Source organism: Oryza sativa, chromosome 1 (assembly GCF_034140825.1).
Source record: "Oryza sativa Japonica Group chromosome 1, ASM3414082v1".
Lineage (NCBI taxonomy): Eukaryota > Viridiplantae > Streptophyta > Magnoliopsida > Poales > Poaceae > Oryza > Oryza sativa.
In genome coordinates this window covers 5,807,965-5,835,135 of record NC_089035.1, presented here as the reverse complement: position 1 = coordinate 5,835,135, position 27,171 = coordinate 5,807,965, and the positions used below count along the sequence as shown (strand labels likewise).

Sequence of the window (27,171 nt, the reverse complement as noted above, 5' to 3'; positions counted from 1 at the left end):
AAGATCAGCTAGCAAGATGAAAGTTGCTGGTGAGCAGAGAGCTGCATCGTTTTGGTTATCTCTTGAATAAAGATTGATTAGGTTACTTGAAACATGGAGTTTCTTTATAAATACACTTATTCAAATCAAGTGTGCTACAAGTCGCTAACTCCTCTAAAAAGATAACCAGCTGAATTAAAAGCTAAGAGAAATTACATAGATTCTAGCAAGTAATTCTGTGTGAGGAAAAGACTCCGGGGGGCCTTTCTTCTTGTGGTACTTCTTCCAGCAACGGCTGTGGTTCAACACTTATACTTAGGCGCCCCAGAAAGTCTATCAGTTGGTTCATCTTGAGAGCCAGTCGGCACAGTTGTCTCTGAGCCACCAGTTGAAGGATGACACACACTGCAGCAGTGCAGCTGCACAAGATTTATTGCCAAATTAGCCAATAACAACTAAGACCAAGTGCGGTTTATCTTTTCTAACAAAAAAAAATGTTCCTCAGTAATTTTGTAAATATACCTTGTGTCCTTGCAGTTGCAGATGGAACAGAAATCTGGTGTTGGAATCAACAAAATCTCTCATGTAAAGGTACATTAGATTGGAACTCTTGTAAAATTATATCAAATTTCTTTGTTCTTGTTCATGTGTTCATTGAATTAAACCTGTAGTGTAGGGCTCACTTGCTGGTTCAATTGATTCGAGGAACAAGTATTCGTTCCATGATTTTCTTTTCGGGAGTAGATAGATGTGAAAATCTTGCAGTTTTGGGTGAAATGCTTACCTGTAAGTGGTTCTGGGTGGAATAATGTGTATTGCGCAATTCTGAAGTTGCGCCTGGCTGTACTCACGCAAAAAACAGGCAATTATCACTGGTAACATCAGTAAATCCCAACTTAGGGGGAAAAAATAATGCTAAAAATGAATTTCCTGATTTGATTTTGCGGAAATAACTAGACTATGTCCTTATGTATACGTGGCTCTATCATTGGCAGCAGGGGCGAAGCTAGAATTTAGAGTTTAAGGTGGCTGGTCACGAGACTAAGGGGGTGTTTGGGAGCCTCTCTCCAAAAAATAAGTCTCTACCCTAAGGACTTATTTTTTTTGTCCCAAACACCCCCTAATATGTTGGGAGAACCTATTGGTGGCTCGGCAAACAACAGAGTGGATGTGTGGTTGGCGTCATGTCACGGTGATCAAACGCAGAGCAAAGAACGAAGACTCACATATCATGATTCACATATCAACCGATTACCGGCTCTGCACCTATGGAATGGTAATCTTCATCCCAATCAGTCGCCCGCCCCTTCGCATGGCATGATCAGAGTCTTGGAGATTCGGTAAGGCAGCAATGCCATGATAGCGAGACGCAATCAGCTTCGTGATGTCAGCCGTCGGACGAGTGCGCATCATGTGCCAAGCGGTGTGGCATCGTACACCAACCCGTGAATATGTTATGCATCTCGCTATCTCTCCTTGTCTTCTATTTTCAGTTTTAAGCTGCTAGTATTGAGTAGATTTGCAAGGCTTGTATATGATACGGATCGTCATCCCTTTTAGGGTTCCACCATATATATACCTCTTGTAAGCCGCCATGCGGCGTTGTAATCTCACCCCGATATAGTGAAGATATTTTGATGGCTGGCGCTCATGGTTTTTTCTCTCCTACTTTAGGAGAGTTTTCTACGTTAAATCTCGTGTCTTCTATGATTGATCTTTTGTTCTTTATCGTTTGTTTGCCTATCGTTTCCTAACAATTCCTCACGTTTTGCAACGAAAATTACTAAGCAATCTTCAATATAGTCATTATTTTATAAACTATATGGTATTTCTATATTTTATTTTAATGTACTTCTATAATAACCGTAAACGGTGGCGGAGGCAGCGTGGGGGCTGGGGGGTCTTTAGACCCCCTACCCCTAATGAATCATTAGAACCTCATTAAGACCCTCATAAAATTTAAATCCATATATCTATTACAAGAGAGATAAAATAAACTTTGTCTGAGATTGTTATAAGGTCCAAAAGGCTGAGAAGCCCCACTATAATTTTATCCTGGCTCTGCCATTGACAATAAAAATTTCTTTATTTTACTCCATCCGTTTCGAAATGTTTGACACCGTTGACTCTTTAGCATATGTTTGACCGTTCGTCTTATTCAAAAACTTTTGTAAAATATGTAAAATTATATGTCTACATAAAAATATATTTAACAATGAATCAAATGATAGAAAAAAATTAATAATTACTTAAATTTTTTTTGAATAAGATGAACGGTCAAACATATTTAAAAAAGTCAACGGCGTTAAACATTTCGAAACGAAGGGAGTATATAGTTACATAAATACCATATCCCTTGGCTCCTTGGAAGTATAGTTGGCCATATGGGCCGCCCGGCACGGCACGGCCCAGGCACGACCGGGCCTGGGCCGAGGTCAGTCGGGCCGGCACGGCCCGACGAACAAGCCGTGCCGTGCCGTGCCAGCCCACGGGCTACAACCACGGCCCAGGCACGGCCCAAGTAGCCTCGGGCCGTGCCGGGCTAGCCCGACGGCCCGGCTAGCCCATCGTGCCCGTGCCGGCCCAGGCACGCCCTGGCAAAATACCCCTTCAAAGGTTCAATTGAATACAACAAATTGACATAACACATCAAATTCATGAAATTCACATGTAATTCATCAAATAAGTCAAAGAATCACAAACAATTCATCAAGTCACCAGTTTATCAAATCATGCATACATCAAGTCACAGATTTACAAGCACAGATTTACAAACAAATGAACAATTCTTCAAGTCACCAATTCATCAAGTCACAGTCTCACAGATTTACAATCAGTTCAAATCAATTCATCAAATGCATACATCAAGTCATCTACTATTTTCCATCAAGTCCATCTCAGAATCACAAACCTCAGAAAGTTAGAATATAAAAGGGGTTTATATAAGCTGTGATTGTGCAATGGCTGCCTCATTAAAAACCTTTCTAGGTAAAAACTCACACCTCGTGAGAAAACCCTAGAAAGGAAAAGAGTACGCCCATAGCTAAAATGTTCATATCAATTACAATCATCCAGTTCAAGGGTTTACATCAATTTCATCATCAAGATACATATTCTCATAAGCATTTTGAAGCTCCACATTCTCAGTAGTATGCTGACTTTTTGCATATGCTAGCTCCCAGTCCTTGATCACTGCCAGAATTTCCACCAGCCTAGGGTTTAGACGCCGCCGACGGTCCTCGATGATCCTGCCAGTTAAGCTAAAAGTAGACTCGGACGATATAGTAGAAACAGGAACAGTCATAACATCTTTAGCTAAGATTGAAAGAACAGGATAAGTTAGTTTGTGCTGTTGCCACCAACTAAGGATATTGAAGTCATCATCATATTGGTTGACAGTGTCACTGTCAAGATATGCAGACAGTTCAGAAGAATTGAGATTAGCAGTTGAAGAAGCTGCCTGAAGCAAAGCAGTAGCAGATGTCATCCTGGATAATGAACCAGCACCAAGCCCAGCACCTGGACTGGCACCAGCATTACCAGCACCTGGACTGGCACCTGCATTACCAGCACCAAGCCCAGCAGCAACAACAGAACCAAAAATCTTCCCCCATGCAGTCCTTTTCTTACCAGTGGAAGGGCCTGGAATAGTGGAACTATGCAATCTAACAGAACCAAACTTTCTTTCATACTTAGCAAAAGTATCAGACAATGAAGCTCTAACAGTTGTTAAATAAGCAGAGTAATCATCACCAATGAGTTGAGCCATAATCTGAAGCACTTTACTAAACCCCCTAATCTTGGCCCTAGGGTCCAAGATAAATGCAAATGAATAAAGAATTGGAATTTTAGACCAGTAGTTCATAAACTTAGTTTTCATGGGACCAACAACATTTGCAATGTTTTGAACATTGCCATATGTGTTTAGATGTCCAGCAATCTCTAAAATGTGATGCATGATTAATGGAGATGTTGGATAATAAACACCAGACAAAACAACAGTTGAATCATAAAATTGTTTAAGGAAACACAAAACAGATTCAGCACATGCCCAATGTAAGTCTGTGAGTAATGGATGGTCATTAACAAAAGGATGTTGTGTACTAATAAATCTGTGAATGGTTCCCTGTGTGGTATGAGATGCTTAAGCATTAGATAAGTTGAATTCCATCTAACATCCATGTCCAAACCAAACATACGAGGACGATAACCCGCAGCAATGCAAACATTTTTATATGTAGCAATGCGCTGATTAGATGCATTCAAGAATGAAATGGCAGCTCTAATGTCATTTAGCATGGGCTTGAACTTGTCAAGTCCAGCCTTAACAATCAAATTGATGATATGACATGCACAGCGTTGATGCAAAAATAAATCACCAATATAACCAGACAGAGCAGGAGTAAGGGTGTCCATAGCTTTAGAATTAGCAGAAGCATTATCTAATGTAATAGAGAAAACCTTATCAGTAATACCATATTCTTCAGCAACAGCAATCACACGCTCAGCAATATTAGCACCAGTATGTGACTCATCAATAAGCCTAAGACCCAAGACCCTCTTTTCTAATTGCCAATCAGAATTAACAAAGTGAGCTACAACACTCAAATAATCTTCCTTAGCATGACCAGACCATGTATCAGATGTCAAAGCAATAGAGCTAGCAGAATTGAGACGATCAATAATAACAGAACGACGATCCTTAAACAACTTATAAAAATCTCTGGTAGTAGTTTGTCTAGAGACAGGAACAAATCTAGGGTTATGAGCAGCCTTAATATAGTTCACAAAAGCAGGAGATTGACCAAAACTGATTGGAAGATCCTCTCTAGCAATCAATCTACACAATTCAAACCTAGCAACTTCAGGACTATATTCCCATGGAATAACAGAACCATCTGCACTAAATCTAAGCATGGACTGAGGCAAAGCATTAGACCCAAGCTTTCTAGGTTTGCATGACTTAATATGCCTAAGCAAATGTCCAGTGCCAGCAGAAGAACGAGCACTCAAAGTTTTATGACAGTAATTGCATTTAGCAAAGACTCGAACCCTATTACCATTGGTCGTTTCATAAAGTTCCTCAAAGTCATCCCATACCTTGGAGGTTTTGGTCTTCTTGTTGGTACAAGTCGCACTAGAGCCAGTCGGCGTCCCATTGCCACCATCGTCGACCGGCGGGTCGTCGTCATCGACATTCACATGGATCGGGATGTCGGAGGTATTGCCGAATACCTCCACACGATCCTCCTCAACATCATCATCGTCATCACCGCGCATCCCCATAGTCCTCAACTTGTAGTTGACAGAGGTAGGATCGTCGTCCATCGCAGGCACTCTGGTCCCTCAACGGCGGCTGCCGCTAAGCAACGGGCTTGCGACCTGCAAGCAGCCAACAACACTCAAGGTTAGGGTCGGAAATGGAGAAAAAAAAAGAAAAACAATGGTTCCATGCTTGTACCTGCGCAGCCGGAGCACCGGAGTTGCCGTTGAAGACGATAGGCTCACGGATCTACGAGAAGACCAAGGGATCTGGCGAAGAAGAACAAAAGGGAAAGAGACGAAGAGGAAGGCTGGATCTGAAAGAGTGGAAGGACGATGACTCAGGCGACCATGCGTAGCCGATGGCCCCCATCCTCATGCGCCCCTCATGCGAGTCAGGCGAGGAATCGATCGGAGACGAAGAGGAAGGCTGGATCTGGAAGAGTGGAAGGGAGGCGACTCGGTGAGTCTCACCGGTGCGTGCCTGAGGCCCTGAGCGAGTGAGCGGCGGACGGTGGAGGAGGAGATCTAGTGGGCGGTGGAGCGTCGGAGGCGGATCGGCGGAGGCGGTTGAGCGGTGGCGGCTAGGGTTAGGGTTAGGCGGAGAGGCGGAGAGGCGGAGAGCGAGAGGCGAGAGGGGACTGGGGAGGGGAGGGGCGGCGCTCGCTGGCTTATATATGCGGGCGCACGCGGCGCGGCCTGGCTGTCTGTTGAGCTGGGCCGTGCTCGTGCCTACCGTTGGTACGGGCCGTGGTCGTGCCGACCGTTGGGCCGTGCCGTGCCGGGCCGGCCCATCGTGCCGACCTCGATCCGTGCCGTGCCGGGCCGGCCCACCGTGCCCAGCCATAGGCCCAGGCACGGCCCAATAGTCGTGCCGGGCCGGCACGGGCCCGACTGCTACCGGGCCGTGCCGTGCTTGGGCCGGGCCAAATTCCTGTGCCGTGGGCCGGGCCATCGGGCCTCGGGCCATATGGCCAACTATACTTGGAAGGGATACCCATGGCCGAAATAGTCCGCCAAGGCAGCGGTTTGGCGCGCGCGGCGGCGACGGGCGCGCGGCCCTTGCCTCCGCCTCCCCCTAACCCCGAATCTAACCACCTCCCGCCACCTTCGCGCGCGAAATCCCCCCCACCACCCCCTTCGCGCCGCCGCCCTCGTCGTCGTCCGACCACCCGATCCCGACGAGAACCCGTCCACGTCCATCTCCGCCGCTGACAGCACCAGCTCTTCGCCGACGCCGCCGCTGAGACACCGTCCCGGCGCGGGCGAGGCGACCCATGGGATCCTCCGGCGGATAGCTCGGCCTCCCTCGGGGCTTTGCCGGGCTAAGCCAGCGCCCGCGGCGTCGTGTCGTCGTCGTCGTCGTCGTCGTCGTCGTCCTCTTGTGATCTTGTTTTCCCGGCGTCGTGACGAGGCCGGAGAGGAAGAGATCGACCGGAGCCAGCGCCTCTGCTCGCCGCGGTTGTTTCGCTAAGCTTCGTCTGGTTCTTGATTCCCTCCCCCACATTCTCGGCCGGAAGAGGGCGGCGGCAGCGGCGGGTGGCCGCCGGGCTGCCATTGTCCGGGAGGCGCTCCTCCCCCGTCGCCATGGGTGCGCGGTGGGGGCCTCGCCGCGCCACCGTCGGGCCCCACCTCCGCGACGCGCTGCGTCACCTGCTCTTCGTCTTCCTCGTGCTGCTCCAGGCGCAGGCGGGGCGCGGCGGCGCCACGCTCAACGGCGAAGGTAACGGCCCCAGAGGAGCAGCTTGCCATGGTGGTGGTAGGCTGGTAGCCGTGTTGCTTGGTCTGACCTCCCATGGCGTCGTGCTTCCTGCGTGCAGGAATGGCGTTGCTCGAGCTGAGGGAGAGGGTGGAGGCTGACCCCCATGGCGCCTTGCGGGATTGGGATCCGGCAGACGCCACGCCCTGCAGATGGTCCGGCGTGCATTGCTTTGACGGTAAAGTTGAGATTTTGTAAGTCTGTTTTTCTCTATGTTTTCCCCCGATACAATGTCTCCTGTGTAAGCCACTAAATTAGTTTTTTGTTCCTGAAGATCCAAATTGAATTGATGTTCGATGCATTTCCATGTGAAAAACGTAGTTAAATGAACTAATTTCGATGATACCAAAATTGGTGGTTTTTATGCAGGAAATGGTTTGTTCTTTGTCATTAGCATGACTGTTCAAAACCGCATTTCTTACTACGATGTTTCTTTATCCTGGCATATTGATGTTCTTAATTGTGCATATGAGTTCTTATCTGTGTGAACATGTAGGAACTTAACAGGCCGAGAATTGGTGGGAACTCTCGCACCTGAGATTGGACGTCTTCAACTTTTGAAATCTCTGTGAGTGCTTAGAACTGTATGGATGATCTGAACTTAGTTTCTTTTCAGCTAGTTCAACGGATTATGCTCTGTGGAATCCACGGGTTGACTGATATTATTCCTACTGGTTATGCTTACCCAGCATTCTTCGAAACAACAATTTCCGTGGGAAAATTCCCAAAGAGTTCGGAGGGTTAACTGCCCTTGAAGTACTGGATTTGAGCAGCAACAACTTGGATGGAACGATTCCAGAAGAATTAATGGCAATGCCACTGCTCAAGCAGCTGTAAGTCTAATTGGGTGCTTCACTCTCTGCTAGTTATTTCGTATAATGAGCAATTATCATCTGTCAGGTCACTTCATGACAATCAGTTCCAAGATGATATCTCTTCTTTGCACATTCAAGATATATCTGATGAGCAGGCAGGATGCTTGAGCAGAAAATTAGGTTGCTGGTATGTGGGCTATTTTGGTGTGTTACCTTTTCAGTTGCTTATAGCCTCCTAATCATTTCCATTTTTTTTTAATTTCTAAAGGTTTTATCTCACCTAACAGATCTTTATTTTACAGGGCGGGGTTTAAGGATTGGACTTCTTTCAGTGATCTCCGAGAGAAATACTCCACCAACCTAGCAAGTAACCGCACATTCAAAAGTTGTATAAATAATCAGCCTTTCTTCCTTTTGTTATGCACAGCATTAAACATTAATTTTACATTGTTTTATGTCTGTCAGGTCTAGGCGAGCCACACATTATGCAAAATTTGCAGTCCTTTGCAAGTGCCGTGGGCCGCAGGCTGCTCGGTGAAGTTGGCAATCTGCCTGCCCTTTCAGGGAATTATGCTAAATCTTCTGGCCCTGTAAATTCAGAAGAGATCCAAAGGGCTATTGATGTTCTCTCTTTAGGGAGTGGTTCATTCTCTGCATTCCCAAATTCAGAGGCCGAAGTTCTGGAATCAGCTGTAAATACTGATGCTGCTGCAATGCAGTCTGGAGCAGCAAATCAATCAACCGATGAAGTGTCTGGTTCAAAGCACAGCAAGTGGGCATATTTTATGATAATTCCAGCTGCAATATTGCTGATTAGCCTGATTGTGGCTCCAATCTTGGTCTGGCGGAAGCGAGGGCGTGCGGCAATAGGACCTTGGAAAACGGGTCTAAGTGGCCCACTTCAGAAAGCATTTGTAACAGGTAAACATTCTTATTATCCTATCTGCTTTTATGGTTTGGGAAGTAGATACATTGCATGCAGAAAAAACAGGAACTACCTGCCAAGTACAAATCTATCATCTATAACAAAATTCGCATAGTTGCATAGCTATTTTGCATTACTCTTATAGCCTGACAAATTTTCAAGGACCTGCTCACCTTTTGTGAACCAATTAATATTTAAGCTGCTCGATATTCATATTTGGAACTGGCCCATGGTCAGTTCAGGAAGTTATTTGGATTTCTTTTTTTTATTATTATATTTCAGAGTCTCTAGGTAATGCAGTTAATCTTCTGTATGTAAATTGTTGCATTCAGGTGTTCCAAAGCTAAACAGACCTGAACTCGAAGCCGCTTGTGAGGATTTCAGTAACATAATCAACACTTTCCCTAGCTGCACCGTGTTCAAAGGGACATTATCTAGCGGAGTTGAGATCAGTGTTGTTTCCACTGCCATTTTGTCGCTCAAAGAGTGGCCTAAGAGTTCAGAGACATGCTTCAGAAAACAGGTCCATGGCTTCCTACATGTTCTAGTTGGAGCAGTAAATCCTTCAATGCTAGATCTTCGCTAATCCCCTGATTTGCTTGTGTAGATAGACACACTATCAAGAGTAAACCACAAGAATTTCATCAACCTCCTAGGTTATTGCCTGGAAAATCAACCCTTCATGAGAATGATGGTGTTCGAGTATGCTCCAAATGGCACTCTCTCTGAGCATCTCCACCGTAAGTTGTTTTATTTTTTCATGACTTCCTCACACATATGGAAACTATTCTGCTCATTGAATGCGCTTGTTTTGCAGTCAAAGAATTTGAGCATCTGGACTGGGCTGCAAGGATGAGGATCATCATGGGTGTGGCATACTGTCTCCAATACATGCACCATGATCTCAATCCACCTGTTGCGATAACCGACATGCGCTCCGACACAATTTTCATGACAGATGATTATGCTGCCAAGGTACAGTTTCAATTAGCTGTAGTGATCTCGGTAACATATGTAGTGTTGCCACTCATTTGAAGCAGCTGAATTGCGCATCTAATTTGTTGCTCAATAACATGTCATTTGGCATTACGACACAAGGTTGAATTGATTAAAATGGATGATTAGCATGACCCTTCCCTTGAGCTAGTGTGATGCTATGTACTCTTCTTGTGCAGATTGCTGATGTTGGTATCTGGAAAGAAGTCGCCATAAAAGCAAAGACTGCAAAGGAGGATAGCAGCAGCCGTTCTGAATGTCCTCCTGATATCGCGAGCAACGTCTACTGCTTTGGCACGCTTCTGATAGAGATCATATCCGGAAAGCTCCCTGAAGCAGACGACCAAAAATCCATGTGCAACTGGGTAAAATCATGCAAACCCAAATAAACTCCAAGAAAACCCCAACTCTTCTCCTCTTTAAGAAGGAAGCTTGATTTCTAGCAAAACACAATTCCAAATTGAATCTCCCTTTGCCACAGGCCGCTGAGTATCTGAAGGGCAAGAGCTACAGCAAGCTCGTCGACGCGTCGCTGAAGGAACACAACGCCAACGAGCTGGAGGCCGTCTGCGAGGTGATTCAGGAGTGCATTGATCCCGACTCAGATCAGAGGCCGACGATGAGAGACGCCACCCGCAAGCTGAGACAAGCTCTCAACATCTCGCCGGAGGCAGCGACGCCGCGGCTCTCGCCTCTCTGGTGGGCTGAGCTCGAGATACTCTCTGCAGAGGCAACCTAGTAGATTGATCAGTGATGTATACTGTTGCTGGTGAACCAATACTCGCGGCAGCATCCCTCTTCACAAGGCTAAAGGAAAAAGCCTGTTTATGTGCAGAATTCATGTTCTTGATCCTATGAAAAAAAATGTCGTGTGACAGATGTGCAACTATTGGGTCTAATGTGCATTGATCTTTACACAAGAATGGAATGTGATTTGTATGAATATTTATAAGTTTGATCAGTGTAAAAATCAAGCAAGTTCGCTGCTGTTATTCCATTAACTTGAAGCTAATCAGCAAGATAAGATAAAATGAAATTGTTGGAGATATGGCTCTTCACAATTGAAATAAAGTAGATCCGATAAAAAAAGACCATAGATACAAGAACAACATAATTTATAGGGACATCTGTGTAATGTGCATAAATAGTGTGTATTATATAATTTAGCACTACCTGGATCAGGAAGTGGCATGAAAAGTGAAAGGTCGCTATGTACTTAATGAAAGTACAGCATTTTCACAGCGGCATGATGCCATAGTTTAGGATTGTTTTGGTTGTGTACCCCAGTGTGTTATATAAGATCATAAGATGTTCTTTTTATTTGATTATGTTCGTGCAATACACCCATAAAGTAGTTTAAATATACTTGATGCATTACGATTGCTTTTATGCCTGATTAATATAGCTACAAATTGATAAATAGATGCTGCCTGTTTTGTACATTAAAAATGCAAACTTAAAGCAAAAGCCAATCTTTTTGGACTTGAAAATTATTAGCTGGTCAATGAGATGCCTAAAAAATTTCACATGGGATATAGTCGAATTAAATTTGAAAATATACTGTTCATTTAATTTTTTTCTCAGGAATATTCGTGATGCAAAAACTTGTGCAGAAATATACCATCGGTGTCGCATTTCCGTTGCACGAAAATGACGTGGGGATCACGTCACGGGAGGTATCGTGCAGCGAAAGCGTGAGACCGTGCGGTCTCGCGGAATGGAAGAGCGAGACCGTTCGGTCTCGTAGAAGCAATCAGCGACATTGTCTAATGGGATCCATTTAATTAGTGATTAATTACTTAATTAACAATTAACTAATAATAATTGGTGATTAATTATTTTGATTATTAATTAATCGCTAATCATAATAATTAACCGCTAATTAAAACGGCAAGGCATGGTGTCGCTCTTTGCTTGAGCGATAGCGTTGATTACTTGAGCGGTATCGCTGTTTGCTTGAGCGAGACCGCGCGGTCTCGCACCGGAACCGCGCGAGACCGTGCGGTCTCGCAATTTTACTGCGTGATACTGGTCGCGACGTCATTTCCACGCCATTTTCGCACAATGATTGTGCAAGACTGATGGTATTTTTGTGTAAAAGATTTTGCATCCTGAATATTTCTAAGAAAAAATTTAATGAATAGTATATTTGCAAAGTTAATTCGGATATAGTCGTCCATGTCTGTATATCTATTCAATATATCATAGGGCATACAAGATACTACAAACTGTCTCCTAAAGAAGGCAAAAGCACTTGACACCAATATTTGAAGTTTTTAAATTTCTGAATAACCAGCATACACTAGTATTTGCATGCTGCTCACGACTGTTTCACCAATACCAATAATGCTAATCCAGTGTCTGGCAAATTCCCTAACCAATGCATGGCTCCGGCTTTCTTACCTGTCTTTGTTGCTCATGGAAATCAGGTACAATTATTCAGAAAGCTACGTGGTTCCATCACAAAATTCATGTTAATTTTGAGAAATTTCAGATTTTTGGATGTCTGAGTTCAGGTACAACTTGTGACAGATCATATAAACCGCATGTTTGCCACATGGAACGACCCTGACGTATAACTGTAACAGATTAATGATTTAGTTTTGTGATAGTTTGATCAAATATCTGTAGTTTTGTGAAATTTACTCATAAAAAAAGTAGAGATTTTAGGGGTTTGTAATCATCCCGTACATGATTGATAAAAAGTGTGCATACTGTTTTTTTTTTCTTTAACTATTGAAGAACAAGTAGTTGTTGATTGGGTAATCAAAGAAAAGTTCAGCTACTTGTCCTAGCAAAGATGAAGTAGTAGTAATACTCTCTGGATGGTACAGTTTCAATTATTTGCATGACTTAACTGAATGAAGTTTACTCTGACAGAGATACCTGTTCCAATTCAAATTAATGCAATTTATATCTAACTGTTGCCAAATAAGATTGAACGCCTGTTCTTTTCTTATCCGTCTATCCCACATAATCATGTTAATCATATACCAATAATACATAATCTGCATCTGTCAAATTTAAACCGATCATGCCAAATCGATTTTCTTGATGTGACAGGTGTAATCTGTCAAACTTAACTTAAAAGCCTCCGAAAAGTCACATGCAGATGAGTATCTGGCTCCCTGTAAATTAGTCATGCAAATAGCCTGTGCTCTTGATATAAGTGGATTTAGCATTGCTTGAACTGTGGCCTTTGGCAAGCCAGCAAGCTGTGACATATTCTATGGCTAAAACTTGTTAATTATTTACTTAATTCATCTACCTATTTCTGAAGGTAATGAAGGGTCTCATGTACACGATAATCGTGTTCAGAGAACGCCAGAATGGGACGGATTGGAAGCTAGCTAAATATCTGAAGGTGACTAGTAGAAAGCTGCATTTTCTGAATTCATCTGTGCCAATTTACAGCCAACCAAATGTCCCATTTTCGCTCACCGCGTGTATCCTGCGAGAACCTTGACGTTTGTGGCAAACTGGCAACCTAACCGTGAGGCCTGCCTTGGCTCGTACACCCTGACGAGTTCTTCTCACAAAAAATGAAAAAAAAAGTTTCGAATTCAGCACAGTGCATGATTGGTTTCAAATATGTACTCCCCCGTCCACGTTACAAGATGTCTTGGCATCTCTATCTTTCGTGTTAGATTCATTAACATCTATATGAATTTAGATACATATGTAAAGTATATACGTAGATCCATATATAAATCTATTCAAAATCCAAAACATATTATAATATGAAACAAATGAAATATAAATCTATTCAAAATCCAAAATATATTATAATATGAAACAGATAAAGTAACTTTGATAGACACAATATAATACAAATACACTGACAAAACTGAGTGAGCAAGGTTTGGTATTAGTCATGTGCACATAACACTAGAGTTAGGTTAAGGTCTTTAATGACAGCCAAACTCTGCAGAACTTTTTTTTTTGTTTCAAGAGGATGAAGAAACATATCTTGACACATGCAGCTCTTAAAAGAAAATCTAAAAGTAACATGCAGGGTGATGCCATGTTATTAGGTTTGCCACATGCAGCTGAATGATACGGTGCCTGCAGCTGCACCCAGAACACGCTATCAATTGCCACAAGTAGATCGTAGAGATAACGCCTCATCCATTTCATATCTGAAAGAAACCAATGATAGATGCAATTCAATCACCGTTCACATAATTCATTTTGCAGATCCCCATCATGAAAGACACATGTATTAACTACATAGAGGATGTAAAGGTGTAACATGGATGAATTTAGAGCGCACCACTGATCCTACAAATAGCATGCAAAACTACAGCCGCTCAACACAAACACCTGGCCTATTTTTAGGCATCCTCTTCCATCTCCAGAGAAGTGAGCCCCAGCCTCATGTCACAAGGGAAGCACTAGCCACCATAGAACTCTCTCTCTTTTTCTCCTTCCTCCTAGGAGGATCCCAAATACACCAATCGTGTCTTGGATTTTCCCAAACACAGCGCGCACTCTCGCCCTTCACCTCTCCTCCCTCTCACCCTTCCATTACATGGATCAGGGAGGGAGGAAGGAGGCCTGAAGTGGCGCAGAGTAGGCGCTTGTAAACAAATCCCCCCATTTGCTTCTTTTGCACTGAAGAATCCCTGAAGAATCCAGCAGGATGGAGAAGAAGGCGTCCATCCTCATGAACCGGTATGAGCTCGGCCGCATGCTCGGGCAAGGCACCTTCGCCAAGGTGTACCATGCACGGAACCTTGCATCCAACCAGAGCGTCGCCATCAAGGTCATTGACAAGGAAAAGGTATTGCGTGTCGGCATGATTGACCAGATCAAGCGAGAGATCTCCATCATGCGCCTCGTTCGCCACCCCAACATCGTCCAGCTGCACGAGGTCATGGCCAGCAAGAGCAAGATATACTTTGCAATGGAGTATGTCCGGGGTGGTGAGCTCTTCAGCAGGGTAGCCAGGGGGCGACTCAAGGAGGATGCTGCGAGGAAGTACTTCCAGCAGTTGATAGGGGCTGTGGACTTCTGTCACAGCCGCGGTGTCTACCACCGAGACCTCAAGCCAGAGAACCTCCTCGTCGACGAGAATGGCAACCTCAAAGTGTCGGACTTTGGGCTGAGCGCCTTCAAGGAGTGTCAGAAGCAGGACGGGCTGCTCCACACGACGTGTGGCACACCTGCATATGTTGCACCAGAGATAATCAATAAGAGGGGCTATGATGGAGCAAAAGCAGACATATGGTCTTGCGGTGTCATACTCTTTGTTCTGCTTGCTGGCTACCTCCCATTCCATGACTCAAATCTAATGGAGATGTACCGGAAGATAAGCAAAGGTGATGTCAAGTTCCCACAGTGGTTCACTACTGATGTCCGAAGGCTTCTGTCCAGGCTGCTTGATCCAAATCCAAACATTAGGATCACCGTTGAGAAGCTAGTTGAGCATCCATGGTTCAAGAAGGGGTACAAACCAGCAGTGATGCTATCACAGCCAAATGAATCAAACAACCTCAAGGATGTCCATACTGCTTTCAGTGCTGATCACAAGGACAATGAAGGCAAGGCAAAAGAACCAGCAAGCTCTTTGAAGCCAGTGAGCTTGAATGCATTTGACATCATCTCCCTCTCCAAAGGATTTGATCTGTCAGGCCTGTTTGAGAACGACAAAGAGCAGAAGGCAGACTCACGGTTCATGACACAAAAACCAGCATCAGCAATAGTGTCAAAGCTAGAGCAGATTGCTGAGACAGAGAGCTTCAAGGTGAAGAAGCAGGATGGACTGGTGAAGCTCCAGGGATCCAAAGAAGGGAGGAAAGGGCAGCTCGCGATCGATGCAGAGATCTTTGAAGTGACACCATCCTTCTTTGTTGTTGAGGTGAAGAAGTCTGCAGGGGACACGTTGGAGTACGAAAAATTCTGCAACAAGGGCCTAAGACCTTCTCTCAGGGACATCTGCTGGGATGGTCAGTCAGAGCATCCATCACTGGCACAGTCATCAACTCTGACTCAGTCCTCTAAGTCAATCTCGAGACATGCCATTTAAGTGCAACCTCATAAGAGATGCAGTAACAATCCATTTTCCTCTCTCCTTTTCCCTTTCATCAAAGTGCTGAGCCTGAGAGTATTCTCACTTGAGCATCAGGCTTAGGGCTCTTTGATGATAATTTTTGCCAGTTTTCCTTGTATAGTAGCAGTTTGTCTACATGGATCTCCTGTTCTTTCACCAATAGAAACAGGGAGATTGACAACAGCATTCTTTTAGTTTTTATTTGTTGCTTTGGGACAAACATACCATCACCTGCAGAAAACAGCATTTAGGAAATTGAAACTTAATAGGGTAAAGAAATCCATTAATGACAGTAAAGAAATCTGTTAATGACAAGAATGAAATGGTAACTGACATGGGAAAATTGTCAGAGAGGACAAAATGAAGGATAAGTAAGACCCACCAAAGCATTCCAGGATGTCATCTTGTGAGTTGAGCACTTCCTAGTCGTTTTGATGTTCAAAATGGAATACTGACATATGAAAGAAAGAAAGAAAAAATATTGATGTGTAGAAAAGAATATTCCGAGGATGCTGGACTAATTATCTGGCTTTAACAATTACATGTTACTTCAGAATTCAGTAGAACCAAGATTAAACAAGAAAAGGATATAAAATGGTGCAATTTACCAAGTTGTTCACCTAAAATAAACAAAACCACTTAAGCTGACAAGATTATTTCCATTATCCTCTGAAATTCACCATAACTGCTGAAAGAATATACTAAAGCAAGGATCTGAAAGTTTCTTCCATCATGTGATTGATGCATAGTTAGATAAATTATGGAACCCTTACATATCAAGAACTCCCAGTTGCCTGAAAATTCAAGCCCTGTCATCATGGAATATGGTAATGATGAGCAAAGGGCAGACAAAAGGATATCCTACTTAGCAAATCTCTTCATACATATACAGATTATTAGGAGTAAACTCTTCAAATGCAGAATCCTTCTTTGAGACACCAAGTTACACCTTACCCATATAAGTGGCCCTGAGCTGAATGAAACCTAAGTATCTAACTAACTATCAGCCAACATGGATATACAAAAGGCCTAACTGCAAGAGCACTATAAATCAATTTTTATCAGTCAATATCAATGGTTTGATAAATTATCCTCCACATTGAAATAGCAGAACAGTGAATCAGAACACTGAAGAAAACAGCACTGGCATTTTTTTTTGTACCATTAAAAGCTAAAAAACAATGGAACAATGAACACAATTCATGACTCCGTAGGAAAGAGAAGTGCTAATATTATCATACCACAGTCGAGTTGGCAAAATCAACCTCAAAGCATTTGCGGTATCAAATCACATGGCAAAAGAAAATGTTATTCCCGACGAATTATGTTATCATAGATTCATGACACGTTACAAACAGCAGAGCTATCGTCTTCCCCCTATAGGAGTGTCCAGCATCACCCCAAAATCCCTAACCAGCGAAGACGGGGCCTCCTCAGGGCTTCGCGGCGGTCGCCGGAGCGGGGTCGGCCGCTACCAACGCCGCCGCCGCTTCGGCGGCCGCGGCGGAGGCCTCCTGCTTGCGCTCGTAGTCGCGGTACGTGTTGATGGCCTTGGTGCAGATCACTGGAGACGACGAAGAGACGCGGGCAGCAACCACCAAATGGTCAGAGCGTCTGATTAGCGCGCGCGAATGTACGCGGGGAGAGGGAAGGACGGCGTACCTCCGGCGCCGACGAAGCAGAGGAAGCGGAGGAGCTTGGAGGAGGCCTCGCCGGCGGGGGCGGCCATGGTGGTCGGCGGCTCGCCGGAGTAGATGGATTCGGCCGAGGGGAATCTCAAACTGGGCTTCGTCTCTCGGCTCCTGTGGAAGTGGAAGTAACCATCCGACTATGGGCCATGTGGGCTTCAGGCCCATTAGTACATACTACTAAGGAGACACGTGTTAAATTGGAATAAGTTCACTCTAGGTCCCTAAATTTGTCGCCTAGTCTGATTTTCATCCTCAGTCCAGAAAACCGAATACAACACATCCCTCAACTTACAAAACCGTGCACAAGAGGTCCCACGACAGTATTGTGGCCGGTTTTGGATGACGTGGCACATACGTGGCATTGACCGTGGTGCTTATGTGTCAATTGGATCCAAAAAAAATAATAAAAACCGTGGGACCCACATGTCAGCTACACACAAAAATAAAAAAGCGGGGCCCATGTGGTCCCACATGTCATCCCTCTACCCCACTCTCTCTCTCTCTCCCCTACACTGCAAAAGGGCAAGCGACGGTGGGGCGGCGCAGAGTGGTGGGCAGAGCGATGGCGGGCGCCAAGCGCCGGGCGGAGCAGAGGGGCGACGGGTGGAAACGGAGCGTCGGCGGGGCGGCGGGCGGAGGGACGGCGGGCGTAGGGCGCCGGGGGAGCAGAGGAGCGTTGGGTGGAAGACGAGCGTCGGCGGGGAGGTGGGCAGAGCGACGGCGGGCGCCGGGCGCTAGGGGAGCAGAGGGCGGCAGGTGGAAGCGAAGCGTCGGCGGGGCGGTGGGCGGAGCAACGGCGGGCGCGGGCGCCGGGGGAGCAGAGGGGCGGCGGGTGGAAGCGGAGCATCGGCGGGGCGAGGGGAGCGACGGCGGGGGCTCTTTATCCCGGCAAGGGGTTGTCGCCGTTGCCGCCGCCGCTTGGCGCGCGTTGGTCAAGGCGGCGGCCATGGACGCGAGCAGTAGGTGGTGCAATCAGGCGCTGACGTCGGCGACGGGTTTTCCCCAAATCCACCTCCGTCTTCCGCCATTGACGAGCTCGAGCAGCGATTCACCGCCGCATTTTCTTTTCCCTCCTTTCGGTGCACGGGCGAGGAGTTGTGGTGGTGGCCGGAACGAGAGGAGCGGCACACGGCGGTGAAAGAGAGGAGTGGCGGCCGGCGGGCGAGAGGAGCACCGCGCGGCCGGCTTCCCTGCCGCCTCCTCCCCACCTCACCAAGGTTGCCGTCCGCAGTCGATTGAGGAATGTGCCGCCGCCGCACCACCGGGCGGCGCCACCGCCTTCACCATCTCCAAGTCCAGCCGGAGGCCGGTTGGGATGCGCGACGACGCCATCAACACACCACCAAGATGACCGGGACCGGTGGCGGCGAGGGTGGGGTGTCACGCCCAGAAATTCCCGAATAGAATTCTAAGCAGAATGTGTATTAAAATCCCCGTCCAGGACCGGCCGGGGTACACAAACGACAATGTTGACATTCAGATCCACGTCTTACAAACATCATAAAAGTCTTACATAAATGCAGCGGAAAAACGAAAGATAACAGGAGCTAAGCCTTGACTTGATCTGCAGCGGGAACACCACTCCACAGGCATCCTCGACGGCACGAACGAAGCCTACACCTCGGAGAAACCACCATCCGACACATACTCATACTCTGGGGTTGGGGAAAAATAGAGCAAGACTGAGTACTACCCACTGTACTCAGCAAGTCATACCGGAATAGGGGTATGATGCAGGAAAATATCAAAGGAGAGCTAGAGTGGTTCATTTGCATAAAGCGAGCATTTATAAACAGAATTTGAAAGAATTAAACAGTTGTAATAATTAATCAATATTAATCATCCGCTGTCCAACGCTATCCCACGTTGCAACAGGACCCAACCATCCACCTATACTATCCAATTTCATTAGACTAAACTAGGGTGAGTCTAATCACGGTGAATCTGGTTGACCGCCTATAACCGCGGGCACGGCTATTCAAATAGTTTTACTCTGATCAGAGGTGTACAACTGTACCCACAAGACACAGCCCCACGACACGTTACCGTGCGCCGACATGTCACCACGACATACCGGAAAGAGGCCGTGACAGGACCCTTCGCATAACCCCCTCTAACCAAGCACACCACACCTCAGGTTTCACCCCCACTCCTCGCAAGGCAGCGGGCAGTCCTCTCTCGTGCCTAGGTGAATCCGAAAACGACAGAGGCCGTCGCAGGGCCCGCCCCGCTCCATCACGCTCACCCTTGCCTGGATGCGTCAGCTAGAGGAAAGCTACACTACAAGCCCAGCCGTTGCCCACGCTGGCTTGTGGTAAGTACGATAAGTTCTTCCAGGGCTTCCCGCGAACCGGTCCTTAACTGCCATGGGTGCGACCAGCAAAACCATGCACGCACAGCCCACCATGTGATTCATTTTAATTAACCAACACCAAAGCGGTGGTACTAAACCAACATTATCATATGAACCTACAGTCTATATTTTAAATGAGATTTCCCCATTGTGTGCTAGTTGAACTAAGCATGGCTAAGTAACTCCTAGTCCAACGTCTATTCATGTTATAACCCGAGCTAACAAAAGAGCAGGGTACCAAAATAGCATGGCTGTAACAATAGGTAAACATCCCATAGTAACATTATAAAACGATGCAGTATTTGAAGAAAAACAATAGAGCATTTGCAATATAGGATCAACATGTTCAAGTGACAGGCATGACTTGCCTTGCTCTGCAGCTGGAGGAACCTCGGCGACTATCTCGAAGTACACCGGAGCGTCGGAAGAACCGGAATCTAGGCGACATATAAAGCAAACAATACAAACAGGCTATAAGACTACTGAAACAGAGAACAAAACCATTTTTAATGGATTCTACGCATTTTTCTTGATTTACTGAGACTTGAATGGGCTTAAACGGAGCACGGATGAATTAGTTATGAATTTTAGAAGATTCACTGTGTTTATTACTATAACAAAAAGTCCTTAAATAATTTATTGCGCAATAATTCCCAGGGCTGACGTCATCAAGGGGGGGCGCGGTGCCGACATGCGGGGCCCACCGGTCAGCCGCTCGGGAGAGAGGGAAAAGGGGCGCCGGCACGTGGGTGCCACTCGGCAGCGGCTCAAGGAGGGGCGGTCCACCGTGGACCGGGACCACGTGGGTGGTCCACCGCCGGTCCACGGGACCGACGGCCCAGATCGCCCCCGGGGCTGATCGGACGGGCGGCGGCGACCCGGCTCGGCTCGGCTCAAGGCCGGCCGACCGGCCACGGCGATGGCGACGGCGCGCGCGCACGCGTTGCCGACGACGGCAACCGGCGGAGGAGGCGGCGGCGCAAAGGCGACGTGAAGGCGGCGGCGCTAAGCGGCGGTTAGGAAGGAGAGGGAGGGGAGTAGAGGGGAGAGGACGCCTCACCGAGGGTGGCCGGCGTGGAGGAAGACGACGGCGAACGGCGACGGCAAGCCATGGGAGGATGACGGCAACCGGCGGACGGGCTTTGGGGTGCCCTAAGGAAGGAGGAGAGAGAGAGGGAGATGAACCATGGCGGCCGGCATCCATGGCCGAAGGCGGCGGTAGAGGTAGAACTCACCGGAGCGCAAGGGGATGCGAATTCCGGCGACGAATCCCGACGGAGGAAGGGCGGACGGGGTGGAGTTCGTCCTTGCGAACCCGACGGCGGCGACGGCGCGGTGCGGCGGCGAGCCTAGCGGCGGCTAGCAGCGGCCGGAGCGGCGGGAAAGGCGCGGCGGGTGGGTGCACGGCGCGGGAGCGATGGGGAGCTCGGGAGAGTTCGGCGAAATGGGGAAAAAGAGAGAGGGGGCGACGGCGGAGCTTAAATAGGGGAGGGTAGTCTTGGACGTGGCCGGTAGGGGCGAGATTCCGCCGGCCAACGTGGGGGAGTGGGAGAGGAGAGAGAGAGGCGGGATTCGAAAATCGAATCCCGGCCATCTCGGGCGTGGGCGCGGGCGGGAGAGATAGGGGAGTGGGCGAGGGAGGTGCGGCGCATGCGCGGGCGTGACCGACGTGGCCCGGAGGAGGCGGAGGCGTGGACGCGGCGGCGGTTGCGGGCGCGGCGGCGCGGGCGCGAGGTAGGAGACGGGCCCGACAGGTGGGGCCCACCTGTCGGCGTCCCGGGTGGGAGGAGGGAGGCGGCCGGCCTAGCTGGGCCTCGGCCTTCGGCCGGCCCAGCGGAGGGGAGAGGAGGAAGGAGAATGGGCCGGCGGCCCACTCGAAAAGAAAAGGGGGAAAAAGAAAAAGAAAAAGGAAGAAAAGGATTTTCCCTGGAATTAAAATATTGCTTGCTCAATTTTAATTGGTTAAAATTATTTCTAGGGCTCTGAAAATTCCACTAAAAATCTTGTTAGCGTATTTCGGCATGTAAAACTCAAGAAAAATTCCACATGCCAGATTCGATTATTATTTGTATTACTTTCTTAGGGTTTTCTTTTGATTTGCACCGGCATTTTCTTAGGGTCATTTATAAATTAAATTTTAGGCTTGGGAGGAGAACTTCAGGGTGTGACATGGGGGAGGAGGGGAGAGGAAGGCGGTGGCTTGGAGGTGGAGTGCGGCGGTGGCGCGTGAGGTGGCCGAGGGCGCCACCTCGCCGAGGTCGGGAAGAGGAAAGTAGAGAGGGAGAGAGAAGAAGAGATGAGTGAGGATGAGGAAGAAGAGAGGTGAGACTGACATGTGGGGCGCCACGTGGGCCCTACCATTTTTAAATTATTTTTTTGTGTAGCTGACATGTGGGCCTACGGTTTTTATTATTTTTCCTACATATAATTGCCACGTATGCGCCATGTCAATGCCACGTGGGACTGAGACCTAGTCAAACCAGCCACGTAGGCACCACGTCAGCCAAAACCGCTATCCAAACTGCCTTAGGACCTTATGTGTCTTGTTTTCGTAAGTTTGGGGACGGGTTGTACCCGGTTTTGTGGTTCAGGGATGAAAATCGAACTGAGCGACAAATAGAGGGACGTAAAGTGAACTTATTCCTGTTAAATTTGGGTATTGGGCTTCCTAATGCATAGAGTAGTACATTGCTACATGGGCCTGAAAAGATATTACTCCCTCCTTTTTTTTTACTTGCATGGCATTGTTGGCTTTTTGGTGATAATGTTTGATTATTTATTTTGTTCACAAAATTAGTATAAATATATAAAATATAATTTAAAGTAAAAATTAAATGATACTTATGTAATTTTTGAATAAGATAAATAAGGAAATGCCATGTTCGAAAGTTAACAACTTCGTACATTTAAAAGTTGCACATTTAAAAAAGAGATAACATTATTATTACAAAATAGAGAAATTCATTGGTTTCATTATATTTAAAAACTTAATTTGATTTATTATAATTATTTATATAACTATCTTCTAAAGTAGTTTCAAAATTTGACGATGTCTCCTTAAAATTATAGGAATTTACATATAAATTTCTTCAATTCCCCAAAAATTTTCCACAAAATTCCTCTATTCCTTCGATGCCTAAGTATAGCAATGTAAAATTGCAAGCTCACCCTTCAAATTCTTGAAGTAGAATCAACTCGAGCGGCCTTCTCAGCGCAAAGTCCCGATGTGTGCGCAGTTTTCCTCTCTCTCTCTCTCTCTCTCTCTCTCTCTCTCTCTCTCTCTCTCTCTCTCTCTCTCTCTCTCTTTCTTTTTTGTAATATAAAAAACGCAGGCACCAACCTAACCTCATCTACTTCATCCAGTTCCAGAAGTTGCTACTACGAGTAGTAACCAAGTGACCAATCCATGAAAAATCAGAAAATGAACCCATTTAAAAATGCAACCCTGCTGGCGAGCCACTAGCCAAGAAACAAGGGCAGATCAAGCGTACTTGTTGGACAATACACCACTCCAGTGGGCAGTGGCAGCTCAAAGTCCGAACTGTATCTTAATTTTTCCGTTAAAATATTTGAATCCCCGACGTAATTCGCCATATAATAGTGATTGGCCACGTTAAATGTTAACATCTGTCCTGTTTTTCTCGACAAATTACGTAACGGATTTCTCTTCTTCCGTGACAGTACGTACGTGTGCAGACGCAACAGGAGTTTAGCGGAGAATCAGGTAAACAAAGCCAAAATATGGGAGATTTTGGTGACCAGAAATGTCAAATTTGAGCCAACGTGTAACGGACAAACATAAAGACAGTGATCTTCTGGCTGCTTCGTCAAGATTGTTTAATCAATGGACAGTTTGATAAACTGAAAAATTAATTCTTGGTCCATATGCTTTGGCCTTGATGTGAAGCTAAAAAAATATTGAAACTTTGCAATTAAGTTTTTTCTTTAACATCGTTTTGATAGCTGTCCCGAAACTGAGAGGTTGTGCACCACCAATATTTTTGGGTTCTCTTCTCTCTCTCTCAAAGAAAAAACATTTTTTTGGGTTCTTTTCTTTTCTAGGTTTTATTGTCTCTGCAGTTGAAGCTGCTGCTGCATCACATTCTGGCATTAATTTCCCAAAATAAACAGCATTATGAATTTATGATTCACTAGTCCTTGTGTAACACTCTGACACTCATAACTATTTCCATTTTTCATATCTGACTCTTTCATAAATCATGCAAACTTGAAAAAAAAAATGTCAATGAATATTGTGTTTTGTCACGAATGAATCGATTGCATTTCCATCTCCAAATACACGGTGAACACATCAACAACAACAAATCTCATGGTTTACAGAGCTATAAATATACATGTGGTCTCCTAACACTCAAATTAAATAATTAATTAGGAGTACTATACTACTCTACACACAGAAACACATTTCTCATTGCAAAATCAATTATTTTGTCGTGTATATATACACGTATATATATACTTCCTCGCATACGTGCGTATATATGTACGTACATAAATTTCTACGTACATATGGACAAGCTAGGAACGTGCAATGCATGCACGCCGTACGTGTCGTGTGCCGGCGACGGTCAAAGGCTCCGGGAGAGCTCGCCGGAGTCCTCCGGGCATGGCCGGTCGTCGCAGACGAGCTCGCGGAGGCTTGGCTTGAGCCGCGCCCGGAAGAACTCCTCGTACTCGGCGGCGCCGCCGGCCTTCCGCCGCACCTCCACCACCACCAGCTCCGGCGTGAGCTCGTAGATCTCCGCGGCCACCGCCAGCGCGCCGTGCTCGCCCTCGCGTGTCCCCTCCATGCTGATCGACCCGTCCTCCCTCTCCCGCACCGCCATGCCCGCCGCCGCCGCGGCCGCCTCCAGCGTCGCCACGATCACCTCCACCGGCGCCGCCGACACGAACCTCGCCGTGTGTTTCTGCTGCTCCGGGATGCTGCCGGCGCCGGCGCCGCCGCCGTCGTCCTGATCGAACAGTCCTGAGAGGTCGAACCCCGGGGAGAAGGAGATGATGTCGAACGCGTTCAGGCTCGACCGCCGCCGCGAGCTCCCTCCCAGCCCGAATCTCCCTTCCAGCAACGACGGCGCCGAGTCGCACGACGTCAGGCTCCCGGCTTTTCTTGGTCGCGTCGGAGCAGCGCCGACGTCGCCGCTGTCCACTGTCCGCGGCGTGTCCGGCGGCGAGGTGGGCGCGTCGACGGCGGCGTCGTCGTCAAGTTCGAAGCAGGTGAAGGTGCGGTCGTCCTCGACGCGGAAGGAGAAGCGGCGGAAGCCGATCTTGAACCACTCGTTCTCCATGATCCCCTCGGCGGTGGCGCGGCGCTGCGGGTTGGTGACGAGGACGCCGCGGAGGAGGCGGATGAGCTCCGGCGAGAACCACTTGGGGCAGCGGAAGTCGCCCTTGTGGATCTTGCGGTACATGCCGGCGAGGTTGCGGTCCTGGAAGGGGAGGTAGCCGGCCATGAGGACGAAGAGCACGACGCCGCAGGACCAGAGGTCGGCCCCGGCGGCGTCGTACCCGCGGCGCGACAGCACCTCCGGCGCGACGTACGCCGGCGTGCCGCAGAACGTGTGGAACAGCCCGTCGCGCCGCATCCCGTCCGCCACCGCGGAGAGCCCGAAGTCGGACACCTTGAGGTCGCCGGCGTCGTCGACGAGGAGGTTCTCCGGCTTGATGTCGCGGTGGAACACCCCGCGCGCGTGGCAGAACGCGACGGCGGACACCAGCTGCTGGAAGTAGCGCCGCGCGTCGGCCTCGGGCAGCCGCCCCCGCGCCACGCGCGCGAACAGCTCGCCGCCGCGGACGTACTCCATGACGAAGTAGATCCGGAGCTTGGTGGCCATCACCTCGTACAGCTGCACGATGTGCGGGTGGCGGACGCGCCGGAGCACGGCGATCTCCCGCTTGATGTGCGCCGTGAGCCCCGACTTGAAGATCTTCTCCTTCTCCATCACCTTGATCGCCACCTCCTCGCCGGTGGCCACGTTGCGCGCGTGGTACACCTTGGCGAAGTTGCCCTGCCCCAGCAGCTTCCCGACCTCGAATCGCCCCAGCAGCAGCGGCGGCTTCTTCGCCTCCTTGCCGCTGCCTCCCTTGCTGATCCCCATCCGCGCCATTGATGATCCAGCAAGAACGCCACCACCACTAACGAACAAGCTTAACACAAAATAATGGGAGGGAAATGGAGGAAGAGAGAAGATAATGGAGAGGGGCGCATGCTTCTTTATATAGAGTTTTTGAGTGTGTTTTTGGAGAAGATGATGGAGAGTGTGCTAGGCTAGCTGCCAGCTTGCTTAAAAAAAGTTTGACTTTAATTCATTGGTGATATATTTTTTTCATTAATTAATTTTCCTTTAGAAAAAATATTGAGTGTGTTAGACAGCTGCCTAATTTGCACATTGGTGATGTGGTTGTTCTTGGACCGTTCGATGTGGATTGTGGTGATATCCTGGCCGTTGGTTCTGAGTAAGGATATATGCCACTTCATTTGGTTGGTGGACTGGAGGGTTCTTTCTCTTTTTCTTTTCTGATTTTTGTGTGTGTGTGTGTGATGACAATGTTTCTGAATTTGTCTGTGCTGAGTTGGACTGGAAAGTCGGTGCAGTATGACATTTTCAACACTTTACGGGCACGTTGTTGCTATCCTCCACGTAGGAAAATGGTTGGTGGGAACCACTTACTGGCATGTTTGCTAGATGCCACCTGTATGTACTGGTACTATTTAAACTCTTGTAATGGCCACAACATTTTTGTTTTTTGAAGCAGAAAATGTACTGAGTTTGAGCAACATAAAAGCAACACAGTCCTGACTACATAGCGAAATATAAACACGCGCCATCGCTCTCTTTCATTGTTCAGGAATAATTCTCTCAATTCAGCATGGAAAAGCATTAAAATTTTCTTCCATTATTTGGTGTGTACATGTGGCACGCGTGCTCATATGTGATTTTAACTCGAGAGAGATCGTCAAATAAAACGTATGTTATATATTATCGAACTTGCGACTGGAGTCCAATAAACAAAAACAGTGCCCTTTTAGTTTCAACAAGGTCACTGATCTCCTGGAACGTACGTAGATGAAGAAATAATTCCAATTGTCAAATTCTCATTTCAACCCTCCAAGAGTCCATGGGGCAATTCTTGTTGAGTGTAAATACAAGTAATTAACCCAATCTCCTTAATTTTTCCAAACACACGACCTTAAGCCTCATAATTTGGACAATCACAGCAACTACTTTTTCGTAGTGTTGCATGCAAGCCACGATGAAATGATCTAAAAGCTTAGAAAAATGATACGGGAATTGTTCTGATTGATGTTATTAATATTGGT

The 27,171-nt window shown here is 47.1% G+C and overlaps 4 protein-coding genes across 9 annotated transcripts; 2 read left to right on the top strand and 2 right to left on the bottom strand.

Moving 5' to 3' along the window:
- The first annotated feature begins 6,280 nt into the window (after positions 1–6,280).
- LOC4327094 (protein MALE DISCOVERER 2) lies at positions 6,281–10,733 on the top strand. 6 transcript variants are annotated; one of them, XM_015777387.3, is made up of 12 exons: positions 6,281–6,964; positions 7,062–7,194; positions 7,497–7,568; positions 7,690–7,833; positions 7,901–8,002; positions 8,118–8,182; positions 8,281–8,736; positions 9,073–9,263; positions 9,348–9,480; positions 9,558–9,715; positions 9,916–10,101; positions 10,218–10,733. In XM_015777387.3, exons 1-12 carry the CDS (start codon positions 6,829–6,831, stop codon positions 10,473–10,475), a joined length of 2,034 nt encoding a protein of 677 aa, XP_015632873.1. In that variant the 5' UTR covers positions 6,281–6,828; the 3' UTR covers positions 10,476–10,733. The 6 variants fall into 6 exon arrangements, with proteins under 6 accessions (XP_015632873.1, XP_015632865.1, XP_066162849.1 ...); XM_015777379.3 differs by having other exon boundaries at positions 6,355–6,964; positions 8,118–8,200; XM_066306752.1 differs by having other exon boundaries at positions 6,365–6,964; positions 7,508–7,568.
- A 3,315-nt stretch (positions 10,734–14,048) lies between these two features.
- LOC4327093 (CBL-interacting protein kinase 5-like) lies at positions 14,049–16,005 on the top strand. The gene has a single exon (NM_001406298.1). The coding sequence runs from the start codon at positions 14,379–14,381 to the stop codon at positions 15,762–15,764; it is 1,386 nt and encodes a 461-aa protein (NP_001393227.1). The 5' UTR covers positions 14,049–14,378; the 3' UTR covers positions 15,765–16,005.
- A 1,076-nt stretch (positions 16,006–17,081) lies between these two features.
- Positions 17,082–17,571, bottom strand: LOC9271100 (uncharacterized). Its single transcript, XM_015766106.3, has 2 exons — positions 17,451–17,571; positions 17,082–17,352 (listed from the first exon to the last, which is right to left on the bottom strand). The coding sequence occupies exons 1-2, from the start codon at positions 17,515–17,517 to the stop codon at positions 17,222–17,224; spliced, it is 198 nt and encodes a 65-aa protein (XP_015621592.1). The 5' UTR covers positions 17,518–17,571; the 3' UTR covers positions 17,082–17,221.
- A 6,525-nt stretch (positions 17,572–24,096) lies between these two features.
- Positions 24,097–26,204, bottom strand: LOC4327092 (putative CBL-interacting protein kinase 13). Its single transcript, NM_001409043.1, has one exon. It carries the CDS (start codon positions 25,955–25,957, stop codon positions 24,422–24,424), a length of 1,536 nt encoding a protein of 511 aa, NP_001395972.1. The 5' UTR covers positions 25,958–26,204; the 3' UTR covers positions 24,097–24,421.
- Positions 26,205–27,171: the final 967 nt, after the last annotated feature.

Coding starts and splice junctions, on each gene's coding strand:
- LOC4327094 (XM_015777379.3), top strand. CDS start 6,829: ATGGGTGCGCGGTGGGGGCCTCGCCGCGCCACCGTCGGGCCCCACCTC. Junction 7,569..7,689: donor CTTCAACTTTTGAAATCTCT/GTGAGTGCTTAG, acceptor ATGCTTACCCAG/CATTCTTCGAAACAACAATT. Junction 8,737..9,072: donor TCAGAAAGCATTTGTAACAG/GTAAACATTCTT, acceptor TGTTGCATTCAG/GTGTTCCAAAGCTAAACAGA.
- LOC4327093 (NM_001406298.1), top strand. CDS start 14,379: ATGGAGAAGAAGGCGTCCATCCTCATGAACCGGTATGAGCTCGGCCGC.
- LOC9271100 (XM_015766106.3), bottom strand. CDS start 17,517: ATGGCCGCCCCCGCCGGCGAGGCCTCCTCCAAGCTCCTCCGCTTCCTC. Junction 17,353..17,450: donor CTGCTTCGTCGGCGCCGGAG/GTACGCCGTCCT, acceptor CGTCGTCTCCAG/TGATCTGCACCAAGGCCATC.
- LOC4327092 (NM_001409043.1), bottom strand. CDS start 25,957: ATGGCGCGGATGGGGATCAGCAAGGGAGGCAGCGGCAAGGAGGCGAAG.